The sequence below is a fragment of the Narcine bancroftii genome, chromosome 1 (assembly GCF_036971445.1).
Source record: "Narcine bancroftii isolate sNarBan1 chromosome 1, sNarBan1.hap1, whole genome shotgun sequence".
NCBI classification, from domain to species: Eukaryota; Metazoa; Chordata; class Chondrichthyes; order Torpediniformes; family Narcinidae; genus Narcine; species Narcine bancroftii.
The window spans coordinates 276,795,654-276,816,927 of record NC_091469.1 but is presented as its reverse complement, the minus strand read 5'-3'; the positions used below and the strand labels follow the sequence as shown (position 1 = coordinate 276,816,927).

The 21,274-nt window shown below is 40.0% G+C and overlaps 1 protein-coding gene across 8 annotated transcripts in view; it reads right to left on the bottom strand.

The window, feature by feature from the left end:
• The window catches only part of sbf2 (SET binding factor 2), a 446,331-nt gene that overhangs the window by 367,436 nt on the left and 57,621 nt on the right, over nt 1-21,274 (bottom strand). For all 8 annotated transcript variants that reach the window (XR_011345382.1, XR_011345383.1, XR_011345385.1 and 5 more), the window contains exon 2: nt 2,380-2,465. Coding sequence is in view for 4 of the 8 variants with exons in the window: in XM_069900054.1 (XP_069756155.1) it covers nt 2,380-2,465 (86 nt within the window). In the remaining 4 variants the exon portion in view is untranslated. The remainder of the gene's footprint in view (nt 1-2,379; nt 2,466-21,274) is intronic.

The window sequence follows — 21,274 nt, the reverse complement described above, 5'->3', positions numbered from 1 at the left end:
CACATAAAAACAGAAAGCTGCATCTTGCAAACTCCTCCAGTGTGGAAGATTGTCACTGTATAATTTATCACTGCCAATCAGAGAAGTAAAAGAGCAGCAATATATCACTTTTACATGAGATTTCAAAGCTTAGCTGAAAAAAGATTTGAACAATCTCTATAAATTTTGACACAAGTGCTCATTGCCAAATTGGAAAGCCATCATTTTTAAACAATTACTATAAAAATGATTTCATAGATTACATTGACCAACAAATTGCATTTGAACAATTTAATGGTTACATTTATATTGCAGCATTGTGAAATTTTACTGGAATTGTTAAATTCTGTTTGGTCTATGATAACAGAAATATTTAGGGTTTTTTGTTGCCTCACACAATCCAAAATGACATTTTGTGGGTTTTCTCACTTAGGATTCATTTGATGCTGAATGGATTCCCTTCATCAATCCTCCAACCTCCAATAAATGTTCCAGTTATGAAGCATGATGTTTGCAAATAATAATTATTCTATTCAGCTTTAGAAATCAAATTTGAAGTTTGAAAATGACTAATTTATCAAGATTCACTTTGATAACTTCTTTAGATCCACCTTAGTAGGCAATTGCTGCCTGACTGTAACTGAAACTCAAGTTCTACATTTTCATACTTATTTTTTTTAAAATATACAGCAGTTGTAATGTTTTCCCCAAATATCACAAATGATCCAGTCAATGGATCTATTTTTAAAGAAACTATGAACTACCATGTTATCCAATTCATTTGTCACTGTACCTCCCAGGTATCTTGCTTCCTTCTTATGCCACCTGGTTTCAGTTCATGTTCCCTCCTCAATCTGACAGACACAGTTATTTAAAAACAACCAAGTTCAGAGACATTGATGCTGAATAAAGAAACTGAATACTCAAAAATATGTTACCTCCTGTGAAGGCAACACAAGAAAAAACAATAGACCTGGTAGCACCCTAGTATCAAATATTTAAATAATTGAATTCAATTAAGTGAAGCTGCAACAAGATTAAATCTTTACAGCATGGCAGAGGAATAATTGTTAATTTACTGCCAATCCCAAAGTATTCAGATGTCATTTTCAGTTGCATCATTTCTTACATGCTCCCTTCCAGAAAGATCTTTGACTTTCTCCACATTTACCATTAATATCACTCATCCATCTAACATACTGTTTTAATAAAACAAATGTACATTTGCTCCCACAGAATTGTAAAATTTTATCTGGAAAAATAAACCAGGATAAAATCTTTTCAAATTGTACCACTTAAATGTTAGACGAGAGGCCAATTCCAAAACTAAATACAACTCCATAGACAGTGAAATTTCCCAACAGCTGAATATAATGATCATTCATAATATTTAATTATTTTTAAAGGAAGAAAAAAAATCAAACCCAACTAATAAAGTGTAACTTGCTTTAAGTGATCAGAAGACTAGGGACAAAGATTATACTTTCTTCACAAAACATGCTTCTGCTACTTTGTGGCTAGAATTTAACAAGGTCAGAACAGCCAGACAAGACCGCAAGGCAAAGGAGCAGAAATCAGCTCTTCTGCCCATCAAGTTTGCCCTGCCATTTAATCATGAACTGATCCATTTTCCCCAATCCCCACTCAGCCCCACTGCCAGGGCTTCTCCCCATAACCTTTGATGCCTTGGCTAATCAAGAACTTATCAATTTCTGTCTTAAATTTGCCAAATGACAAGGCCTCTACAATCACCTGTGGCAACAAATTCCAGTTTTACCACCATCGATCTGAAGATTTTCCTATGAATTTCTGTTCTAAGCGGACACCCTTCAATCCTGAAGTTGTGCCTGCTTGTCCTCCACTCTGTCCATGCCTTTCAACATTCGAAATGTTTCCATGAGATCCACCCTCATTCTCCCAAATTCCAAATAACAGGCCAGAGCTGTCAAACGCTCCTCACATAATAACCCTTTCATTCCTGGAATTATCCTAGTGAATCTCCTTTGAACACTCTCCAACTTCAGCATTTCTTTTCTTAAACGAGGAGCCCAAAAGTCCACACAATGCTCCAAGGTCTTACTAGTGTCTTACAAAGCCTCAACATCACATCCCTATTACTGTCCCCATACTTTAACGTACAAAACTGCTTTCAGTTTTAAATACAGTTGGCAACAATAAAACTGGGACAATTGTTAATACATCCATGAAATAAAGAGGGTAATTTATTTAAAAACATCAATGGAAACACCTTTCAAAATATTATTTCAATTCAATGTAACTATAAACATACAAGTTACACAAAACCAGTCATTATAATCAAGAATGTGTTAATATTTGGCCCATACATTTTCAGAACTCCTGAATTTCTCATTTTGAAAAGTTAAAAGCTTCTGTACTCACCAACTCTATTCCTTGTGGAAAAGGTGCATCATCCCAGTCTTTTCGTGGAAAACGCTGAATTATTTTCCCCAAGCCTTCGACAGATCCTGTCCAAAAATTAACACAGGATTACAGATATTGCTGGACTATTTAATAAAGGAAACATTCAGTAATGAACTATGCACCAAACTTACTGCCAGGCATATTGAGGGATTTAAAAGATTTCCACCTTCCAAAGCTGAATACAACATTCCAGGAACACATCATCCAACTGGACACATTACAGCAAGTCACCAATATCAGTGTAATTATTACAGTTGACCATTTCCAGCATTTTCAATTTTTTTTTGGAACCCCTGGTTATTTTCTCTACTATAAATCTTCAAACCTTAGCCTATTTTCTCTGGACAGGTCTTTAAGTAGTATAAAGAGGACAGGGACAATTGGTTGATAATTTCTGTGTTCAACTCCTCATGCCACTTCTGTCCTTCAAGTCCACTAAGTCACAGTTTCTCTGGTGTTCACAATCTTGAAGTTGCAACTCTCTCCAGTTTCTCATAGTCCAAAGATTTTTTTTACCCCAAGTTCATCACATTCATGAAGCTTATCATCTGCTCCATCAACATTATCCACAATAAAGTGCCAATCACCCAATTTCCATTACTAGCGCACATGTTTGCTGATCTTTCTCCATTTAGCTTTCCTTCAAAACATTTACAATCTTCTTTTAACCAAGGTCCCTGAACATATTTCCTCCCAAATTCATGCCCATCTTTCCAAAAACTACATTAAATCTAAAATGGCTCATCATATCCTACTTGAGACTGCAAAAGGGAAATTATTCCTTGCCCTTTTTAAACATAGATACCAACACCATTCTTCTTCACTACCATCTAGCTGGTTTGAACTGTAATCAGTCTATCCAATTGTTGATGTATTTTCTTAATAAAACAAATAAAAAATTATTAAAAGTAAAACACAAAAGTCTGCATCCATCATGAATGAAGTAAAACATAATGCTGGAGAAACTCAGCAGGTCAAACAGAGTATAGAGCAAAGTTAAAGATACGTAACCAACCTTTCTGGCTTGAGCCATTCATCATACCTTGAAGGACTCCAACCCAAATTGTTGATTATGTATCTTTATCTTTGCTATATAAAGTACACTGTTTGACCTGCTGAGTTTCCCCAGCATTGTTTTTGCAAAATACAAATTGATACCACACCTATTAACTATGGTGTCCCAAAGGTTTAACCCCAGCTCTTCCTTTTGGTAAGGTGCTGAATCAGCTAACAACACAACTTTATGCCATGGGAAACTTGGGTGGCATGCACAATTTGGGCCAAAGGATCTGTTTCTATGCTGTGAAACCAGGAGAACACAAACCAGTTTTCAGAGGGGTCAACAGTGGAGAGAGTAAAGAACTTGAAATTCCTGGGTGTCAACATCTCTGAAGATCATGTCGATGCAATCATGAAGACTCGCCAGCAGCTCTATTTCATAAGGAGTTTGAGGAAATTTGGTATGCCACCAAAGACTCTTGCAGATTTCTACCAGTGTACTGTGGGGGCATTCTAACTAGTTGCATCACTGACTGGTATGGAGGTGCCAATGCACAATACAGGAAAACTAGAGTTGTGATCTCAGCCAGTACCATCATGGACAATGGTCTTCACTCCATTAAGGATATCTTTAAGAGGCAATGCATCAAGAAGGCCATCAAGGACCCTCACCACCCAGACCATGCCCTCTTCTCACTGCTACAATCAGGAAGAAAGTAGAGGAACCTGAAGATAAACACCCAAAGTTTCAAAAACAGCTTCTCCTCTGCCGCCAGATTTTTGAACAGAATGAACCACAGACACTACATTACTTTTTTCCTTCTTCCTTTGCACCATTTTAAATAATGTATTTACAGAAATGTAATTTAGAGCAATTTTTTCACCTGAAATGCAGAATACTGCTGCCACAAAACAAATTTTGTGACACTTTTTCATGATAATACACTCAATTCTGATTAATTACATAGCCACTTCTTATGGGGCTCCAAATAAAATTTGGGAAGACAAAAGAGAACATCTTAATTTCCCATATTCTTCAAACATAACAGTTCTATGCAACCATCTCATGCTAAATCAAATCATTCACATGTTTAATATTTTATTTAATCTTGATAGAAGATGCAGCCCACATTCAAATATTACATTAAAAAAAGAGAGTTATCCAAATGACTCCTTGCATTCAAAAGTGGTTGATCTGATTCTAGCCTCAGCTTCTTATCTGGCCAGTTCCCTATAATTAGCCACGTTATACTCATTAACTCAGCCTGTACAGCTCCCCGTGGAAGACTCTAAGGTTCATGGCCCTCAAAAAAGAGAATCGTCAACCAACGTTGACCCCACCTGAAACTAGTGAAATTGAACAGTATGGATGGGAATACTCCAAAATTTATAATAAAAATGTATTATGCACTCCAAACTGAAAGTGCAAAACCAGGTTTACAAAGGTCAAGGGAAAGATGGGAGTCAGACTTGGGTGCAATTATCTCAGATTGGTGTACAGTACAGTATAATTTTCTACACCAATTTCATCTTACCTCACAGAAGTTACATTGATCAAAATGAGAAATTTCAGAGATATGTTTCAGATGTGGGACTTTTCTATGTGGTCATGCATAAAGGTGAGGCCATTTTGACAAGATATCACAGAAAAATTAACCAGGATAACAAGAGTGGCTTTGCAGGTGACCCGGAGCTATATCTATTAGGCAACTTTATTGAAATAAGCAACAAATTAATATAACCATATAACCACTTACAGCACAGAACAGGCCAGTTCGGCCCTACTAGACCATGCCGTAGCAAATCCCCACCCTCCTAGTCCTAGTAAAAGGGACAGACAGAGTAAATGTGGATAGGCTTTTTCAATTAAGAAAGGGGGAGATTCAAACTAGAGGACATGGTTTAAGATTGAAGGGGGAAAATTATAAGGGGAACATGAGGGGAAATTTCTTTACGCAGAGGGTGGTAGGGATGTGGAATGAACTTCCGGCAGACGTGGTCGAGGCGGGATCATTGGTTACATTTAAGGAAAGACTGGATCGTTACATGGATAGGAGGGGACTAGAGGGGTATGGACCGGGTGCTGGTCAGTGGGACTAGGAGGGTGGGGATTTGCTACGGCATGGACTAGTAGGGCCAAACTGGCCTGTTCTGTGCTGTAAGTGGTTATATGGTTATCATCTTACAAAGAACATAATCAGAAACCTTTGTTCTGTATTTTCTAGAAGAAACATACCTTCAGCTTTTACCATGCCCATCCTCCTTCCCAAAACCACAAATTTGCATATCTTTCTCCTGTATCAGCCACAGGAGTAAACATAGCAAATTTGGATGTATGGCAAATAAAAGTCTGTGCTTCATTGGTGTCAAATGAGTGATTGCATCTTTTGGATAAAAAGTGAAAGGAAATCTGGTAAAATGCCAGACTTACAGAAACCCAAGGGAAACAGTATTGCACTTTGTAAAGGTAGGAACACACATTTTAAAATAGCCAGAATTTTAAGTCGGATCTGATATTGGTTTATTCGTGCAAAGTAAAAATTAATTAGACTGTGGAAGAGGTTCTAATTAATTACATTAGCACTTTCCATTAGAGAAGCAAAAACAAAGTGCTCCTTTGGCATTACCGTCACCATCATAGTATAGTGGATTGGGCCACAAGTGACTCGAATTTCAAATGCATCATTCACATAAATTTCAAGGATTGGGGAATCGTTTTTCCAAGCACCTGTACTCCATCTGTCATCTGGAAATAGCAGGTGCCATCCATTTTAATTTCTCTCATCTTTGCATTTAACTGTAGTCTGACATCAGGAAACTTGAAGAATGGCACATCATATCTGCCTGGGTAACTTGAAAACCAATGGGGTAAACATTGAATTTTCCAATTTCAAGTAGTGATCTCCTCCAAATCCATTTCCACTTTTTCCATCTGCACCTGTTCCCATTTTCCTTGCCCACTCCAGTATTCTTTTCTTAACTCCAACATCCCCCCCCCTCTTTTGTGATCTTCACCCTACCCATTTCCTCAGTTCACCTCTCATCTGTTGGCCCCTCTCAACTTTTCCAGCTTCTCCCATTTTTTTTATGTATGTATTCACCCAATCCCATCTTAGTCTCAAAAAAAATCCCAAAAACTGTTCATGTGTCTCAATAGATTCTGCATGACCCAAGACTTTCCACTTTCTCTTGTTTGCTCAACATTCCAACATATGTAATTGTTGTTTCATACATCAAGGCAACAGTCAGGCTGCCGCCCCCTTGGCTCCCAGGCCACATCCCTAGTGCCCACCCCCCCACAAACATACCAAGAACACACACCTCCTTCTTGGTCCCTACACACATACAGCAAACACATACTTCTTTCTTTTGTGATCTACCACAAATTTCGAACAACTAATCTAACACTATATGCAAGTGTAAGTATTTCACAAATAAAACTTTTCGTAAACCAATTTATTTAACAATATGAAAAAGTAAATTTACATCTCAAATGTAACTACATTGTCTTTGGGCCATTAAGAACTCTATGGGTGGGGAGCTGGGGTGAGGATCAGCCGTCAGGAGCATGATGGTCAGAAAGAAGATCAGCCATCGGGTGTTGGATAGGCGGGCAGCCAGGACGAGGATCCACGATTAAGCACTCTGCAGCTCGATGGACAGGTGGTTGGGGCAAGGTTCAGCCATCAGGTACTGGATAGGTAGGCGGCCAAGGATCCACGATCGGGCCATCTTGAGCTTGATGGGCAGCCAGCTGAGCAAGGATCCACGATCAGGCCATCGGGGCCAAAAACGGGGGTGGGGGAAGGGGTGGTCATGTATTTACAGACAATTTAACAGTACAACCTGAAGATAATTTGAAATTCCTACAAACCTGGAGCCTTGGCTCTAACAGATATGAATGTGGTGCTTGATCTGTCCAGAGCATGTCATCAAGAAACAATCATTCACCACCCACTTTTTCTTTACCACCCCCTGACTGCCCCTTTCTCCTCACCGCCCCTTTGGATTTTTCCACTTTGGGAATCATTACAACAAGCATGCACATTATACTCAGTTTATAAAGTTTGGCTCTGCTCAAGTTAAATTTCCACCCTTGCTACCATTTTAATCAGAGCCTGTTATAGTTTTAATACTTCAAACATCTTTAGTCCTCACTTTCCAGAGAAGTATCTGAGCCTACACATCCTTTAGATAAAATCTAATTTCTGTTCTTATTTATGCAGACCCTTTTGTATTCTTTCCAGCACACATATTTCCTTTTTATGACATTGAAAGACTGCAGCAGAATACAAGCCTTTCAGCCCATCTGGTCCACAATTAATTATTCCACCTGCACCTAGACTATAACATAAGACAATGAGAATAGTCCAAACTACTCAAAGTCTGGTATTAATAAGATGTAGTACAAATTTAACACATCTCTACTTCCTTATTCGATCTTTCTATAAATATCGCCCTCCATGTCCCACGAGAAGGCATCAGTCTATTTCCTAGGTATGGAGAAACAAGGTGTGAATTTAAGACTGAATTTCCTCTTCAAATTTGAAGAGAACAGCAGGGATACCTTCTTAGCCATATCAATTTTAGATACCATTTGCTCATGGACATTTCTTTTGGAAGATAGCTTCAAGGTCCTCATTCACTCTCAAGCTTCTGGTAGCAAGCTGTAAACTGATGTTCTTTTGCAGAAAAGAACTTTTGAGTAATGGTTTGCAGGATGCTGTATGGTTTAGGCAGCCTCTTCAAATTGGGTTCTTAAGTTACTTCTTGGCACTTATCCTTACTTAATCCAATTGAATCTTTAAAAAGGATGAGAGTACACAGAAAAATCAAGGAGCCGGAAATACAAAGGTTGACTTAACCATTCCGAAGGAACAGAGCATGAGCATTAAGACAGATGTAGCTGAAAACTTACATTTGCGGGCAAAAGATGTATTCTGACATCAATGCTAACTCTTCTTTGGCTTGGCTTCGCGGACGAAGATTTATGGAGGGGGTAAAAAAGTCCACGTCAGCTGCAGGCTCGTTTGTGGCTGACCAGTCCGATGCGGGACAGGCAGACACGATTGCAGCGGTTGCAAGGGAAAATTGGTTGGTTGGGGTTGGGTGTTGGGTTTTTCCTCCTTTGCCTTTTGTCAGTGAGGTGGGCTCTGCGGTCTTCTTCAAAGGAGGCTGCTGCCCGCCAAACTGTGAGGCGCCAAGATGCACGGTTTGAGGCGTTATCAGCCCACTGGCGGTGGTCAATGTGGCAGGCACCAAGAGATTTCTTTAGGCAGTCCTTGTACCTTTTCTTTGGTGCACCTCTGTCACGGTGGCCAGTGGAGAGCTCGCCATATAATACGATCTTGGGAAGGCGATGGTCCTCCATTCTGGAGACGTGACCCATCCAGCGCAGCTGGATCTTCAGCAGCGTGGACTCGATGCTGTCGACCTCTGCCATCTCGAGTACCTCGACGTTAGGGGTGTGAGCGCTCCAATGGATGTTGAGGATGGAGCGGAGACAACGCTGGTGGAAGCGTTCTAGGAGCCGTAGGTGGTGCCGGTAGAGGACCCATGATTCGGAGCCGAACAGGAGTGTGGGTATGACAACGGCTCTGTATACGCTTATCTTTGTGAGGTTTTTCAGTTGGTTGTTTTTCCAGACTCTTTTGTGTAGTCTTCCAAAGGCGCTATTTGCCTTGGCGAGTCTGTTGTCTATCTCATTGTCGATCCTTGCATCTGATGAAATGGTGCAGCCGAGATAGGTAAACTGGTTGACCGTTTTGAGTTTTGTGTGCCCGATGGAGATGTGGGGGGGCTGGTAGTCATGGTGGGGAGCTGGCTGATGGAGGACCTCAGTTTTCTTCAGGCTGACTTCCAGGCCAAACATTTTGGCAGTTTCCGCAAAGCAGGACGTCAAGCGCTGAAGAGCTGGCTCTGAATGGGCAACTAAAGCGGCATCATCTGCAAAGAGTAGTTCACGGACAAGTTTCTCTTGTGTCTTGGTGTGAGCTTGCAGGCGCCTCAGATTGAAGAGACTGCCATCCGTGCGGTACCGGATGTAAACAGCGTCTTCATTGTTGGGGTCTTTCATGGCTTGGTTCAGCATCATGCTGAAGAAGATTGAAAAGAGGGTTGGTGCGAGAACACAGCCTTGCTTCACGCCATTGTTAATGGAGAAGGGTTCAGAGAGCTCATTGCTGTATCTGACCCGATCCAAGAAAAGTGCAGAGAACAAAACAAAGGACTCTACATCACCTTTGTTGACCTCACCAAAGCCTTCGACACCGTGAGCAGGAAAGGGCTTTGGCAAATACTAGAGCGCATCGGATGTCCCCCAAAGTTCCTCAACATGATTATCCAACTCAATGCTAACTACCCATATTGGAAACCTCGCAGGCTCCCTAATATTTTATAGATTCAAAATTGCACTCGTTAACGTAGTCATCCCTCTCTTGCTTCATGGTTTTTTTTAAATAATGCAAAAGATAAATTCCTAATTTTAAGTATTGGAACATTAGCTGCTGAAATAGAATTTATTTATTCCTTGGCATTTAAAAGGCATTTTTAATAACCTCAGTTGAGAAATGGAAAGGCAATCATTAATGGGAAATTACCACAAATAATGTTTCATAACACATACAAATGAGAGCTAATTAATCTCGGCCTTCCAGAACTTCAACAAATCTGGAAAAACAGCAAAATGATAGAGCATGGGGATTGCATTGATCATTTGAGAGCAGAGTTAATTTTTTTTTTCCGTTTAACAAATTGTTCGCTACATTTTCTATGTGGAATAGCAAAGTAAATATTTATTAATCTTATTTTTTTTGCTCTTTTTAGGGAAGGAAATGTCTCCAATTAATTACATTTGGAAGAATCCAGGGTGCTGAAACCATATTACCGACAATGAAACTTAGTCTTAAATTTTAGTTTATTGACATTGAGCAACAAGCTGACGATGGGAATTAGATTTTGGTGGAGAAAACTTGCTTCAGAAGACAAATAAAAACTAGCATCTCTTCATGGGATAATGTTTTCCAACTCGATTACATTTTTACTGTTCAAAATTGAACAATCATCTATTTTGGAAGATTAAAAATATGCTCTTAAAAAAAAATTGAGGCTTAACACTTTCAAATCAATGAAAACAACCCTTCAAAAAAAAGAGCATGCCAAGAATCAGTTGAAGTAGCAACCATTTCAAATTTCTGTCCAAATCCACAGCACTGCTATCAGGAGGGATAGGGTAGGTTACAGGAGTTTTGCTATAGAGAAATGTAATTTTTCCTGCATTGTTAGTCTTCTTTACCACCTGATCACCAATTATCACAAATAAAGAGCCAATCATAAAATAGATTTTTGTGGTAACCTGCCATGAGTCAAAATGAATAAATACAAAGTTACGAACATGCAAAGGAGTACACAAAAGTGCTGGAGAAACTCAAATCTTGAAGGGCTCAGGCCTGAAAAGTTAACTGCTTTACTTTCCATGGATGTTGCATGACCTGCTGAGTTCCTCCAATACTTGTGTACTGCACTACACCCCTGTATCTACAGATTATTTACCGACAAGCAAAAAGCAAGGTTGAGTGATGCACTTCTGAAGGAAGTCGCTGAACTCCAAACAAAAATCCAAAATCAGATAAAAGATTGAATGTTTTCATCCAGAATGAAAGAACACTAAACAGCTTGTATCTGCAAAAGTTTCCATATATCCATATAACAAGTATAGCATAAAAACATACAACAAGTACAGCCCTTCTAGTCTGCACCAAACTAAGTACCAAGCACAAACTATTAATACCAACAGCAAATTTCAGATCCCAATTCCAATATCCATCCCTCCATTTAACTTTCAGTTCTCAATTTAATAATTTCAAGAATTCCAGCAACATTTAATCTTCTACATCACCACCTACCAAGAGAGAAAGATGAAGCCACAGATGGAATAATTCCCCCCCCCCCACCAACTCCAAATATCAAAGCATTAGAACAGGGGTGTCAAACTCAAATTCACAGAGGGCCAAAATTAAAAACGGACTAAGTCGAGGGCCGAACTAAATATTTATTGAAAATTTTCAACAACATCTGCATGTTTTCTCTTCTTTCAACATATGTAATGTTAAACTTTAGGATATAACTTTAGGAGGATAATGTAACAGGTCAGGAGTAGATAGCTCAAGTTCACCCTTTGCTTGACCTGAGGGAAACATGTTTGGTCCCTGTGGAGATGTAGTCAGCATTCACAGGCTGTGTCCATTTTGGCCTGCATCAGGACTCAGCATTTCCTGCTCACTCCTCAGGCTCTAGGCCTCTATTCACCCTCGACCCACCATCCCTCTACCTGACCAGTCCTTTACCCAACCTCTACTCACCCCTTACTCCACTCGCTCTGCCTCTACCCACCCCATCCTATACACGCCCCTCTACTGCCTCTCCCCTCAACCTGTTCCTCCCTCTACCCGTCTTTCACCCTCTAATCACCCCTCCCCTACTCGCCCTGCCCCTCCCCTTTTACCTCTTCCCTATCCACCCCTCCTTCTACTCATCCCTCCCTCTAACTGCCCCTCGCACCACCATAACTTCCCCTGCCCATTACTCCTCACCTACACCCTCTGCCCACCCCTGATTACCCACCCACTCAGGCCCAGCGCGCTGCCAATCAGCCTTTGCGGACAGCCACCATCTCTCTCTTCACGTGCAGGGCTGTCCCTGGGGTCCGCGCGGGTGCATGCGCTGAAGGCCGTGGCGACCGGGAGAAGTGCGCTCGTGCTGTGGAAGGGCCGTCCGGTGCCAGTCGCGCGGGGCTTGCGCTGCCCGGGGGCCGTGCGCAGCCTGCCATGCCCGTCGTGCCGACAGGAAATCACAGGCGCTCGCCCATCCGCTGCACCGCTCGACAGGTGGGAGAAGTGACTGGTTGTGCGGGGAGCCTTCCAACTGGCTTGCCGGCTGATGACATCAACAGACTTCTCGTGTTACAATTTCTCGTGTTACAATGGGGAAGGATGTGCAATGAAGGGGGAGGATGGTGGGGGTGACATTACCAAAAAACAGCATTGGCTCTCGCTTCAGGGCGGGCCACCTCTAATACATTTTTGAAATAATCTTGCGGGCCAAATATAATTATATCGTGGGCCAAATTTGGCCCGCGGGCCAGAGTTTGACATGTGTGCATTAGAAGAACTCCACAAAACATTTATGTTTTTTTTGTTACTTTTATGGCATGGTAGAAGACAATCTTGGCCACTTAGACCCACGCTGCCCAATTACACCCAAATTAACCTACTACCCCGTACGTAATTTTTGGAAGATGGGAAAACCCAAGCAGACATGGGGAAAACGTACAATGCCGGGTTTGAACCTGGATCACTGGCACTGTAATATCATTGCACTAACCAAAACACTAATCGTGCCACTCCAATTATATCACAACAAAATTCATACTTGGTTTTCATTACAAATCCAAAATTTAGGAATCAAATACGATCAACATTCCAAGTAAAAAGTGCACATAACCTCTTGGAAAAGGTATATAAGAATGTCGCAGTGTTAAGTTTTGCCCGGATCTGACGGTTCCTGAGAGAAGGGAAAAAAATTGCACTCAGCCATGCAACTGTCTGACCTTAAGAAGATCTGCTATATTTCTAACTCTAACCTCCTATGTCCGCATTCTTCTCCCAATTATGAGATTAAAGTGCAAGACTCTTGCCATAAGAACAACCAAAGTTAGAAAGACAAGATAATCATGGGGGGAGGAAGGTGGGGTGGTGGTAGGCTGCAGGGTGGTCAGAGAAGTACCAACTATAGATCCATGACAAACTGAATGAAATGGGGGGGAGGGGGGGGGAAATGTTATTACAACTGCCAAAAGAAAAATATGGTTAATAAAGTTGTTGAAGTAGTTGTGCTAATTGATGAAAAAGATTTGGACTCCAGGAAGTTTTGCCTCGTCACTGCTCAACACTGCTCGGCACAGCATTTCTTGGACAACATTTTGAAAAGGCCAATTTGGATTATAATATTGGATTAAAAATTAAGAGTAAGATAAATAAACAAAAGAAGAAACTTACAAAGGATGGCAAATAGAAGTGGGATTAAATCTTTTAAAATACAGTGCACTAATCACAGCAAACTGGACAACAATTTGTCTGGAAGTCAAATTTAGAGTAATGATCACTCCAATGTACTTGAACATAATTTTTAATAAGGGTAGGAAATGAACTCTGAAATTGTTTACCAACTTGCACAGTATCTCAGACTAAAATACCCAAATATCCTTTGGTGAAATTATGCAGACAACTGAATTCTGTTAAAGAAAAATTCAAATCCTCACTATTATTCAAAGTCTAATGTGTTCAAATGCAATTTTCAGATACATTTTTGTTTATGATGGCCTTGATAGCTTGAGACAGTAGATAATGGGAGTTAAACTATGTACTTTCTGGAATGTGGTCATACACTGAATACAGATAAATGTATAACACTAATAACAGAATACATATTGACATCCACACTGAAGTTTTCATGTACAACTTAGACCTCTTTCTTTTCAAGATGTGGTCCAGGAAACATTGTTCTGGAGTTTATTTATTAGTGATTTTTTTTTAAAAAAGCATTAGAAAAAGTGTCAATTAAAGGGAATCTGCTTTTTGCTTATTCAAAACTTTACAGGCTGTGCAAATCGAAAGCAGTACAAGACTGCCTCCTGGAGATGGGTTCTATATTTGGCAACTCCATGATGGCATTTTATGGATACCTACAATAGATCAATTTTGTTGTTAAAATATAACTCAGCTGAAGTCAGAAATGGGCCATGTCACTTTAAAAACAATCAAATCTCATTCTAGTATTTAAAATGTTTCACAATGTTTCACATCACTTCCAAAATCTTTTTCATAATACTTCACTATGAAATAAAGAAATAAAATTTAACACTAATCAAGAAAACATAATAGAAGACTCAACCAAAAGTTAGGTCAAAGAGGTTAGACAAGTCTTGAGAGGCGGGAGACAGAGGCAGGAGTGAATTCCACAACTGCAATTTCCTCAAAAATGTTTTATTTTGTTTTAAATATTAATCTTGGTTAGTCATACCTTATAAAAAGGTATGACTAACCCCCCCCCCCTCACCCCCTCCAACCATGTTAATAAATGATCACTTCAGAATATTCTGTAATAAATTTACATTTCACAAAGGCAAAAATTCCATTTGCTTTGTCAGTAATATACTGCAGGCAGCATTTTGTTTTGCATGTCTATTACATTCTCCCTTTTCCATTCACCTTCTGCCACATGCTACTTCTTGACACCAAACAAATAATCATTCTCCGTTCATTAGAAAAATCAGTGACTTATCATTCCACAGCAACAAAAAATTCAGAATCACCTCTCTCTTTCTCTTCAGTGCAAGTTTGAGTTGGTACTCAACTCACCCAACTCCTGCTTCAAATCTGATCTGAAATTACTCTATAACGCAGTGCACTGCTATTTAAATTTGATTACCACACTAACTTGTGTAAAAAGTTTGTCCAGAAGGATATGCAATCAAAACAACTTTTGTAGAAATCTGCTCTTTCTCAGGTGAACTTTCACTTAAGAGATTCTCAAGGCCAATTTCTCCAACCATTTCAGCAAGCGTATCAGAGAAATGTAACAATTAGAAATGAGGAATAATGCTGAGAATAAGAACTGCTTATGTACACTTTATGGCAACATGCACACTACAAATCTTACTAAGCTGTATGAGAGGATCTTTGAAAACATCCTCATCAAATGATGACAGGATGTGCAATTTGTGCTCTGCACAACTCAAACTACAAATATCAACATGATGCATTATAAATTTGGATATCATCTGGTAGAAGTGAAATGGTTTCCTGGACAAGTATCTCTTGCTGTGACAAAAAATTTATTCAAGTATTTACGAACCAATAGAAATTGTTTCTACAAATCAACCTGTGGAAAGATGACCTCACACATGAGTCACTACGATGATACAGGATGTACATGACAAAATATCTAACCCTAAAGTAGTGTGCAGATGCACCCAAATTATTGCTTGCTGCAGTCATGCAGGTACACAAGAGCCTTTAGTGATCCTGTAGTCGTTCAAGGTTGGTGTAATTTAGGGATTGGTTGAGGTGGGAGTTCTTGGAGTTAACAGCTCCAATCCTCGTCCTGGTCCATCTACTTCCATGCAATGGCCAAGAATGAGCACTAGCACCTCGACTTCCTCAGAAGACCAAGGAAATCTGACACATCACCAGCATCCCTTCCATAAGTACACCATTAAACGTATCTTCGTAGGATGCACCACTGCATGATTCAGCAACTGACCCATCCAAGACTACAAGAAACTGCAGAGGGTTATGAATGTGGCTAAATCCATATTACACAATTCCCTTGACCAACTCCATCTACAAATTGCATTGCCTAGACTCCCATCCTCACTACACTCTTCATCCTTCCCTCATCAGGAGATTCACATGCTTGAGGTACCACCACCAGATTTAAAAACAGTTTCTTTCCTGTCCTTAGACTCTTCAATGAATCCCCAAAAAGTAAAAATGATGATGTTTTCCCTGCACTTTGGGACCAACTGATCTCCTTCTCGAACTCTGAAAAGATACACAAATGCTGGAGAAAGTCAACAGGTCAAACAGTGTCTTTATGTAGCAAAGGTAAAGATGCATCACCAACGTTTCGGGCTTGAGTTCTTCATCACTGCATTGTATTACTGCAGCCAAAGGAAAATATCCCTGAACAATTCAGATGATCAGAGATCACCAAGTAACTAATACACTAACTTACCAAGATTTGTTCTATTGATAATCATGGTAAATCCCACTGTTCACTTGATAATATCTCAATTCTCTTTGGCTTGGCTTCGCGGACGAAGATTTATGGAGGGGGTAAAAAGTCCACGTCAGCTGCAGGCTCGTTTGTGGCTGACAAGTCCGATGCGGGACAGGCAGACACGATTGCAGCGGTTGCAGGGGAAAATTGGTTGGTTGGGGTTGGGTGTTGGGTTTTTCCTCCTTTGCCTTTTGTCAGTGAGGTGGGCTCTGCGGTCTTCTTCAAAGGAGGTTGCTGCCCGCCAAACTGTGAGGCGCCAAGATGCACGGTTTGATATGATACCTATATTAATAACACTGTTGAAGATGAAGAGACAAATTTAAGGCTAGCTTCTGTGCGGGTGCCCATCAACAATTGGGACAAGTTATCAGGGCAAGAGTTCAAGAACAAGTTTCTTGAATTATAATAGTTCTGTTCCAAGCTTGTATCACTGATAATCAGTAAAGATTAAATTTGTGCTTTCAAGTACTTTACTTTCCTGAAAGCAATTTCCATCTTTATTATTAGATTGCCAGTTGCATAATTCATGAATTCTTTGGATACACTCAGTGCACCCCTGTGCCCGTTTCCCCATCAGTGCAGTATGGCAAGATCATCTCCACAATCTCAATCAGCATTGGAGCATCACAGAGTTATGTTCTTAGCCTCTCTCTCTACTTGCTTTGCACCTTGGACTGTAGGGCTCAGCGCACCACCATTTACAAATTTGTGAAGATGCCATAGTAGTTGGAGCAACAAGTGAGCTGACAGGAGAGAGATTGAAAATTTGGCTGAATAGTGGACCAACAACAATCTTTCCCTCAATATCACGACAACAAAGGAGCTGATTGTAAATTTTAGGAAGGGAAAACCAGTGATCATTAGGAATCACAAGTGGAGAGGATGAGCAAATTTAAATTCCTCGCAGTCACCAAATCAGAGGACCTTTCCTGGACTCTCATCATAAAGAAAGCACGTCAGCACCTCTACTTCCTCAGTTTACAAAGATTTGGTATAACATTGAAAATCTTGGCTAGGTTCTACATATATATATTACAGAAAGTGTGCTGACCAGTTGCATCATGGCCTAATATGGTGTTGGGGGTTGTGTACCAGTACCTCTGAACAGAAAACCCTGCAAAATGTAGTGGACACAGGCCAGTATATCAATATCACAGGCAAAACTCTCCCACCATCAAGAAAATCTATGTGAAATGCTGCCAGCGCAGAGCAGTCTCAATCATCAAGGATCCATATCACTAAGGTGTTCTCACTACTGCCATCAGAAAAAAAAGCATAGGTGCCACAAGACTCATACCACCAGGTTCAAGAACAGTTGCTACCCTTCCACCAATCTGGCTATCCATCCCACAGGATGATGATGGTCAGTTTGTGGGGTTTGATAGGATACCCCTACTCCTCAGAAAGAAGCACTGTGGGTGTGAATAGATTTTAGGTGAGCAGGGTTGCACAGATTGAGATCCACCCTCTCGACATCCCCTCCTGGATCCAGTAGCACAGTGAGGTACAAGGCGGTTGGGGAATGTTCTGTTGCAGTGAATGGCCAGACCACGCTTCAATGCAAGGGATGCCCTTCTGCGTTTCAAGGCACATGTTTGCTCGATGGTCCTACGAGAGGGTTCGTCCGCCCTTTAACAGGTCTTGTTTTTCATCCTGCAGGGTATCGAGCTACCCTCCACACCAGGCAAATCTAGTGGGGGAGCCAGTTTGGTCACCGATTTCCTGACCATGCGACAGGTAGTACATGTTACCAGTAGCACTCCAATGACCTGATGTCACCCCTCCACCATCAGACTCCTAAACAACAAAGACACCAGCAACTCAATCAAGGATTCTTACTTTGCATATTATTCAATATTTATTTTCCATATTGCAGTTTGTTTACATTTCTATAGGTACAATACGGTTTCTGTTGTTTACACTACCAATAATTAGAAATTTTACCTGGCCTGCAGGATAAAGAATCTCAGGGTTATATGTGATATCATATATATATATATATATATATACTCTGACAAATATATTTGAACTTAAACTGTACTTTTGTTTTATTGCCACATTGTGTTTATTCTTGCACTATCTGCTGCTCGATGCACACGGCTTGCCTAGATATCACACTGTTTTTCAGGGTATCGCAGTACACACAACTCAAGTTTTCATCATTGCTGGCATCTCAACTGTCACTATTAAAACATCCTTACAATGCACATAAAAAAGTGTTTTTACTTTGTGGCAGGAGTAGTTCACAAATGTCTGCAATTGTCATCAAGTCAATGATTTTAGTGTGCAGAATTTAGTATTATGGTGAAATTGTACTGTCCAGAGACTAGTTTCCATCACTTTGGGAGAATCAAAGCCAAAATGCTCCAAACCCCCCCCCCCCCCACCCTTCTCCAACTTCAGAACATCTCCCTGAGCACCAACTCTTCTGCAATCTGAAATATATAACCATATAACTGTTTACAGCGTGGAAACAGGCCATGTCAGCCCTTCAAGTCCACGCCGGTTCACTTAAACAACTCCACTATAGTGAATTAACTTTGGATGATTTGGATACTTAACTCTCCAGTCCTACAGTAAAATGAGAATGGCATCATGGCTGGGTTGATTTGAAATCTCCAGTAGAGGGAGGTATTTTTCTGTTGATTTATCATAAAGATATTCATAAATCACAATTGGTAAATCCATCAAACAATACCAAAATTTATCACATTTCTTCCAAATGAACGAGCTATGCCTTGAAAGACTACTGGCATTTTCTAAATTTCCTTTAATACTTGACCTTATTTTAAGATAACCTTAGACTAGATTTCCACATTTTAGATACACCAACTAATTTAGAGAATACAGAGATGGCACATTTACCATTGCTGACATAGGTACTCTAGGTCAGCCATTTTCAACCTTTTTTTGACTATGGTCCCCTTGAGGACTCTACTCAAAGTTTATGGGATCCCTTCCTTGTGAGGCAGTGAGGTTTATTTGGTTTCTTCCATGTTTGTCTCCTACTGACAATGTAAAAAAATCTCAGTCCATGGCCCAAAGTGGGCATATGGCCCCCGTTGAGAAATGCTGCTCTAGATGACTGCTTATTTTACAAAATCTGCTTATCCAGACATTCTTTAAAAAGCTTTACACCTGAGTAAAGAAGTAATGCAAGATATTAAGTCTTCATTCGATTTGTTTTCAAAATAAATTCAAAATTCAGGAGCAACTTTTTTTAAAAAAGGAATTTTCTTCTAGGATTTGTCAAGAGTGACAGTTGAACATTATCAGACAGATTTTACATCCACAGAGAAAATTTGATCTGAAATTAAAAAGTACATTTCAGACACCTATCCAAAATTAGTTTCTTCCCACAATTTTGATTCTGGAAAGAGCTGGCTGTAAAATCTTTAGCAATAGTAGAGAATCCAGATATTATGAATTCATCATAAAATTGCCAAATATAAATCAGCCACAAATCTGGCCAACTTGAAATCCAGATGCAAGTAATTCCATTTTTGCTTCATAACAAGATAGTCCTGGGGACATGATCTCAATAACCCCATGTACCTTTGATTTGGGTGTGAGCTTTTCTACATTTTGCGAATCTTAAACTTGAACACAAGACTTAAGAAAACACTGCTTCTGCACATCTGAATTTCCATAGCTATTCTAAATCTTGATAATATGATCTCCCAATGAAAATTGCTCCAATTAATAATGAGCTGAAGGGTCAAATATACTCCAAATCGGACTTCTCTGCTTACAATAACCAGAACAATATCAGGCTCATCTAAAACTTCAATTGGGTCAGCAATCTTTTTAAAAAAAGAAAGCAAAAATCTTCATGGTTTTTTTCATTAACTAAGTGTTTAATTGCCAGTGCTTTTAACTGACTAATTACAGTGAAATGGGATCAACAGCCTTGGCCTTGGAACATTAAGTTGTTGGAAGCAGTTTACCGCCACAAGGGTGGTGAGGCCACAGGACAAGTACAAGTGGAAAGTTGGATCAAGTACAATACAGCTCAACATGCCTTCAAGGAATTTTAGCTAACATGTATAAGAAAACCACAAGCATAAAACAATCAATGCTGCTGAGTAATCTATTCATGCATTCTTCCATCATGTATAAGTACAACAGGCAACATATTCTAATTTTAGAAGAGAACAATAAAATTCCTTGTTTTTCCACATGATCCCAAGTGCCAATGAAGTTATTTGTTCTTCAAAACAAAATTGGTAGCTTGAGGTTAGCAGCGAGTGTATAAATCTGCATTTAATTAAGTATAAAGATGAAGGAGCCAGCTGACTGTCACACCAGTCAGTGACATTCCCGTATTCAAAAAAGTCTGGATAAGCTAGGAAACTATAGACATTGAATAGTAAGGAAGTTATTGGAAAAAGTTCCAAGGACAGGATTTGCACTGTTAGATGGCAAGAAATGATAAAGGAACCAACATTTGCAAGGGAGATCCTGTCTCACAAACCTGATTAAGCTTTTGGAGGTAAGAAAATTGATTGTGACAGAACAGCAGATGTAGTTTACGTGGGTTTCGGTAGACATCAAGACTAAAACCCATATGGAAGGCAAGTCCAGAAGCTTCCAGCACACAAGGTGTGTTGGCAAACTAGACTCAAAACTAGCTACATAACGGGAGGTGGAGAGTAGTGGTTGAGGAGCATTTTTCTGACTGAAAGCCTGTAACCAGTGATACACCACAGGGATTTGTGTCCTGCCATGCTCTGTCATGTGCAACTTGGTTAAGAGTACGTGGAATGATCAGCAAGATGCTGACATTGCAAAGACTTGGTGGCATCTAAAAAGCTAAATTGTAGAATACACGGACATGGATCAGTTGGAAAGTTGATAAATTAAATCCAGACAAGTATGAGGTAATACATTTTGGAATTTCAAACAGTAACAGGACATACACAGTGAGAGGCATGGACCTCAGGAGCACTCCTATACTTTGAGAAACAAGCTTGAAGCTCTTGAAAATGATAACAGGTGATTAGGGTGGTGAAGA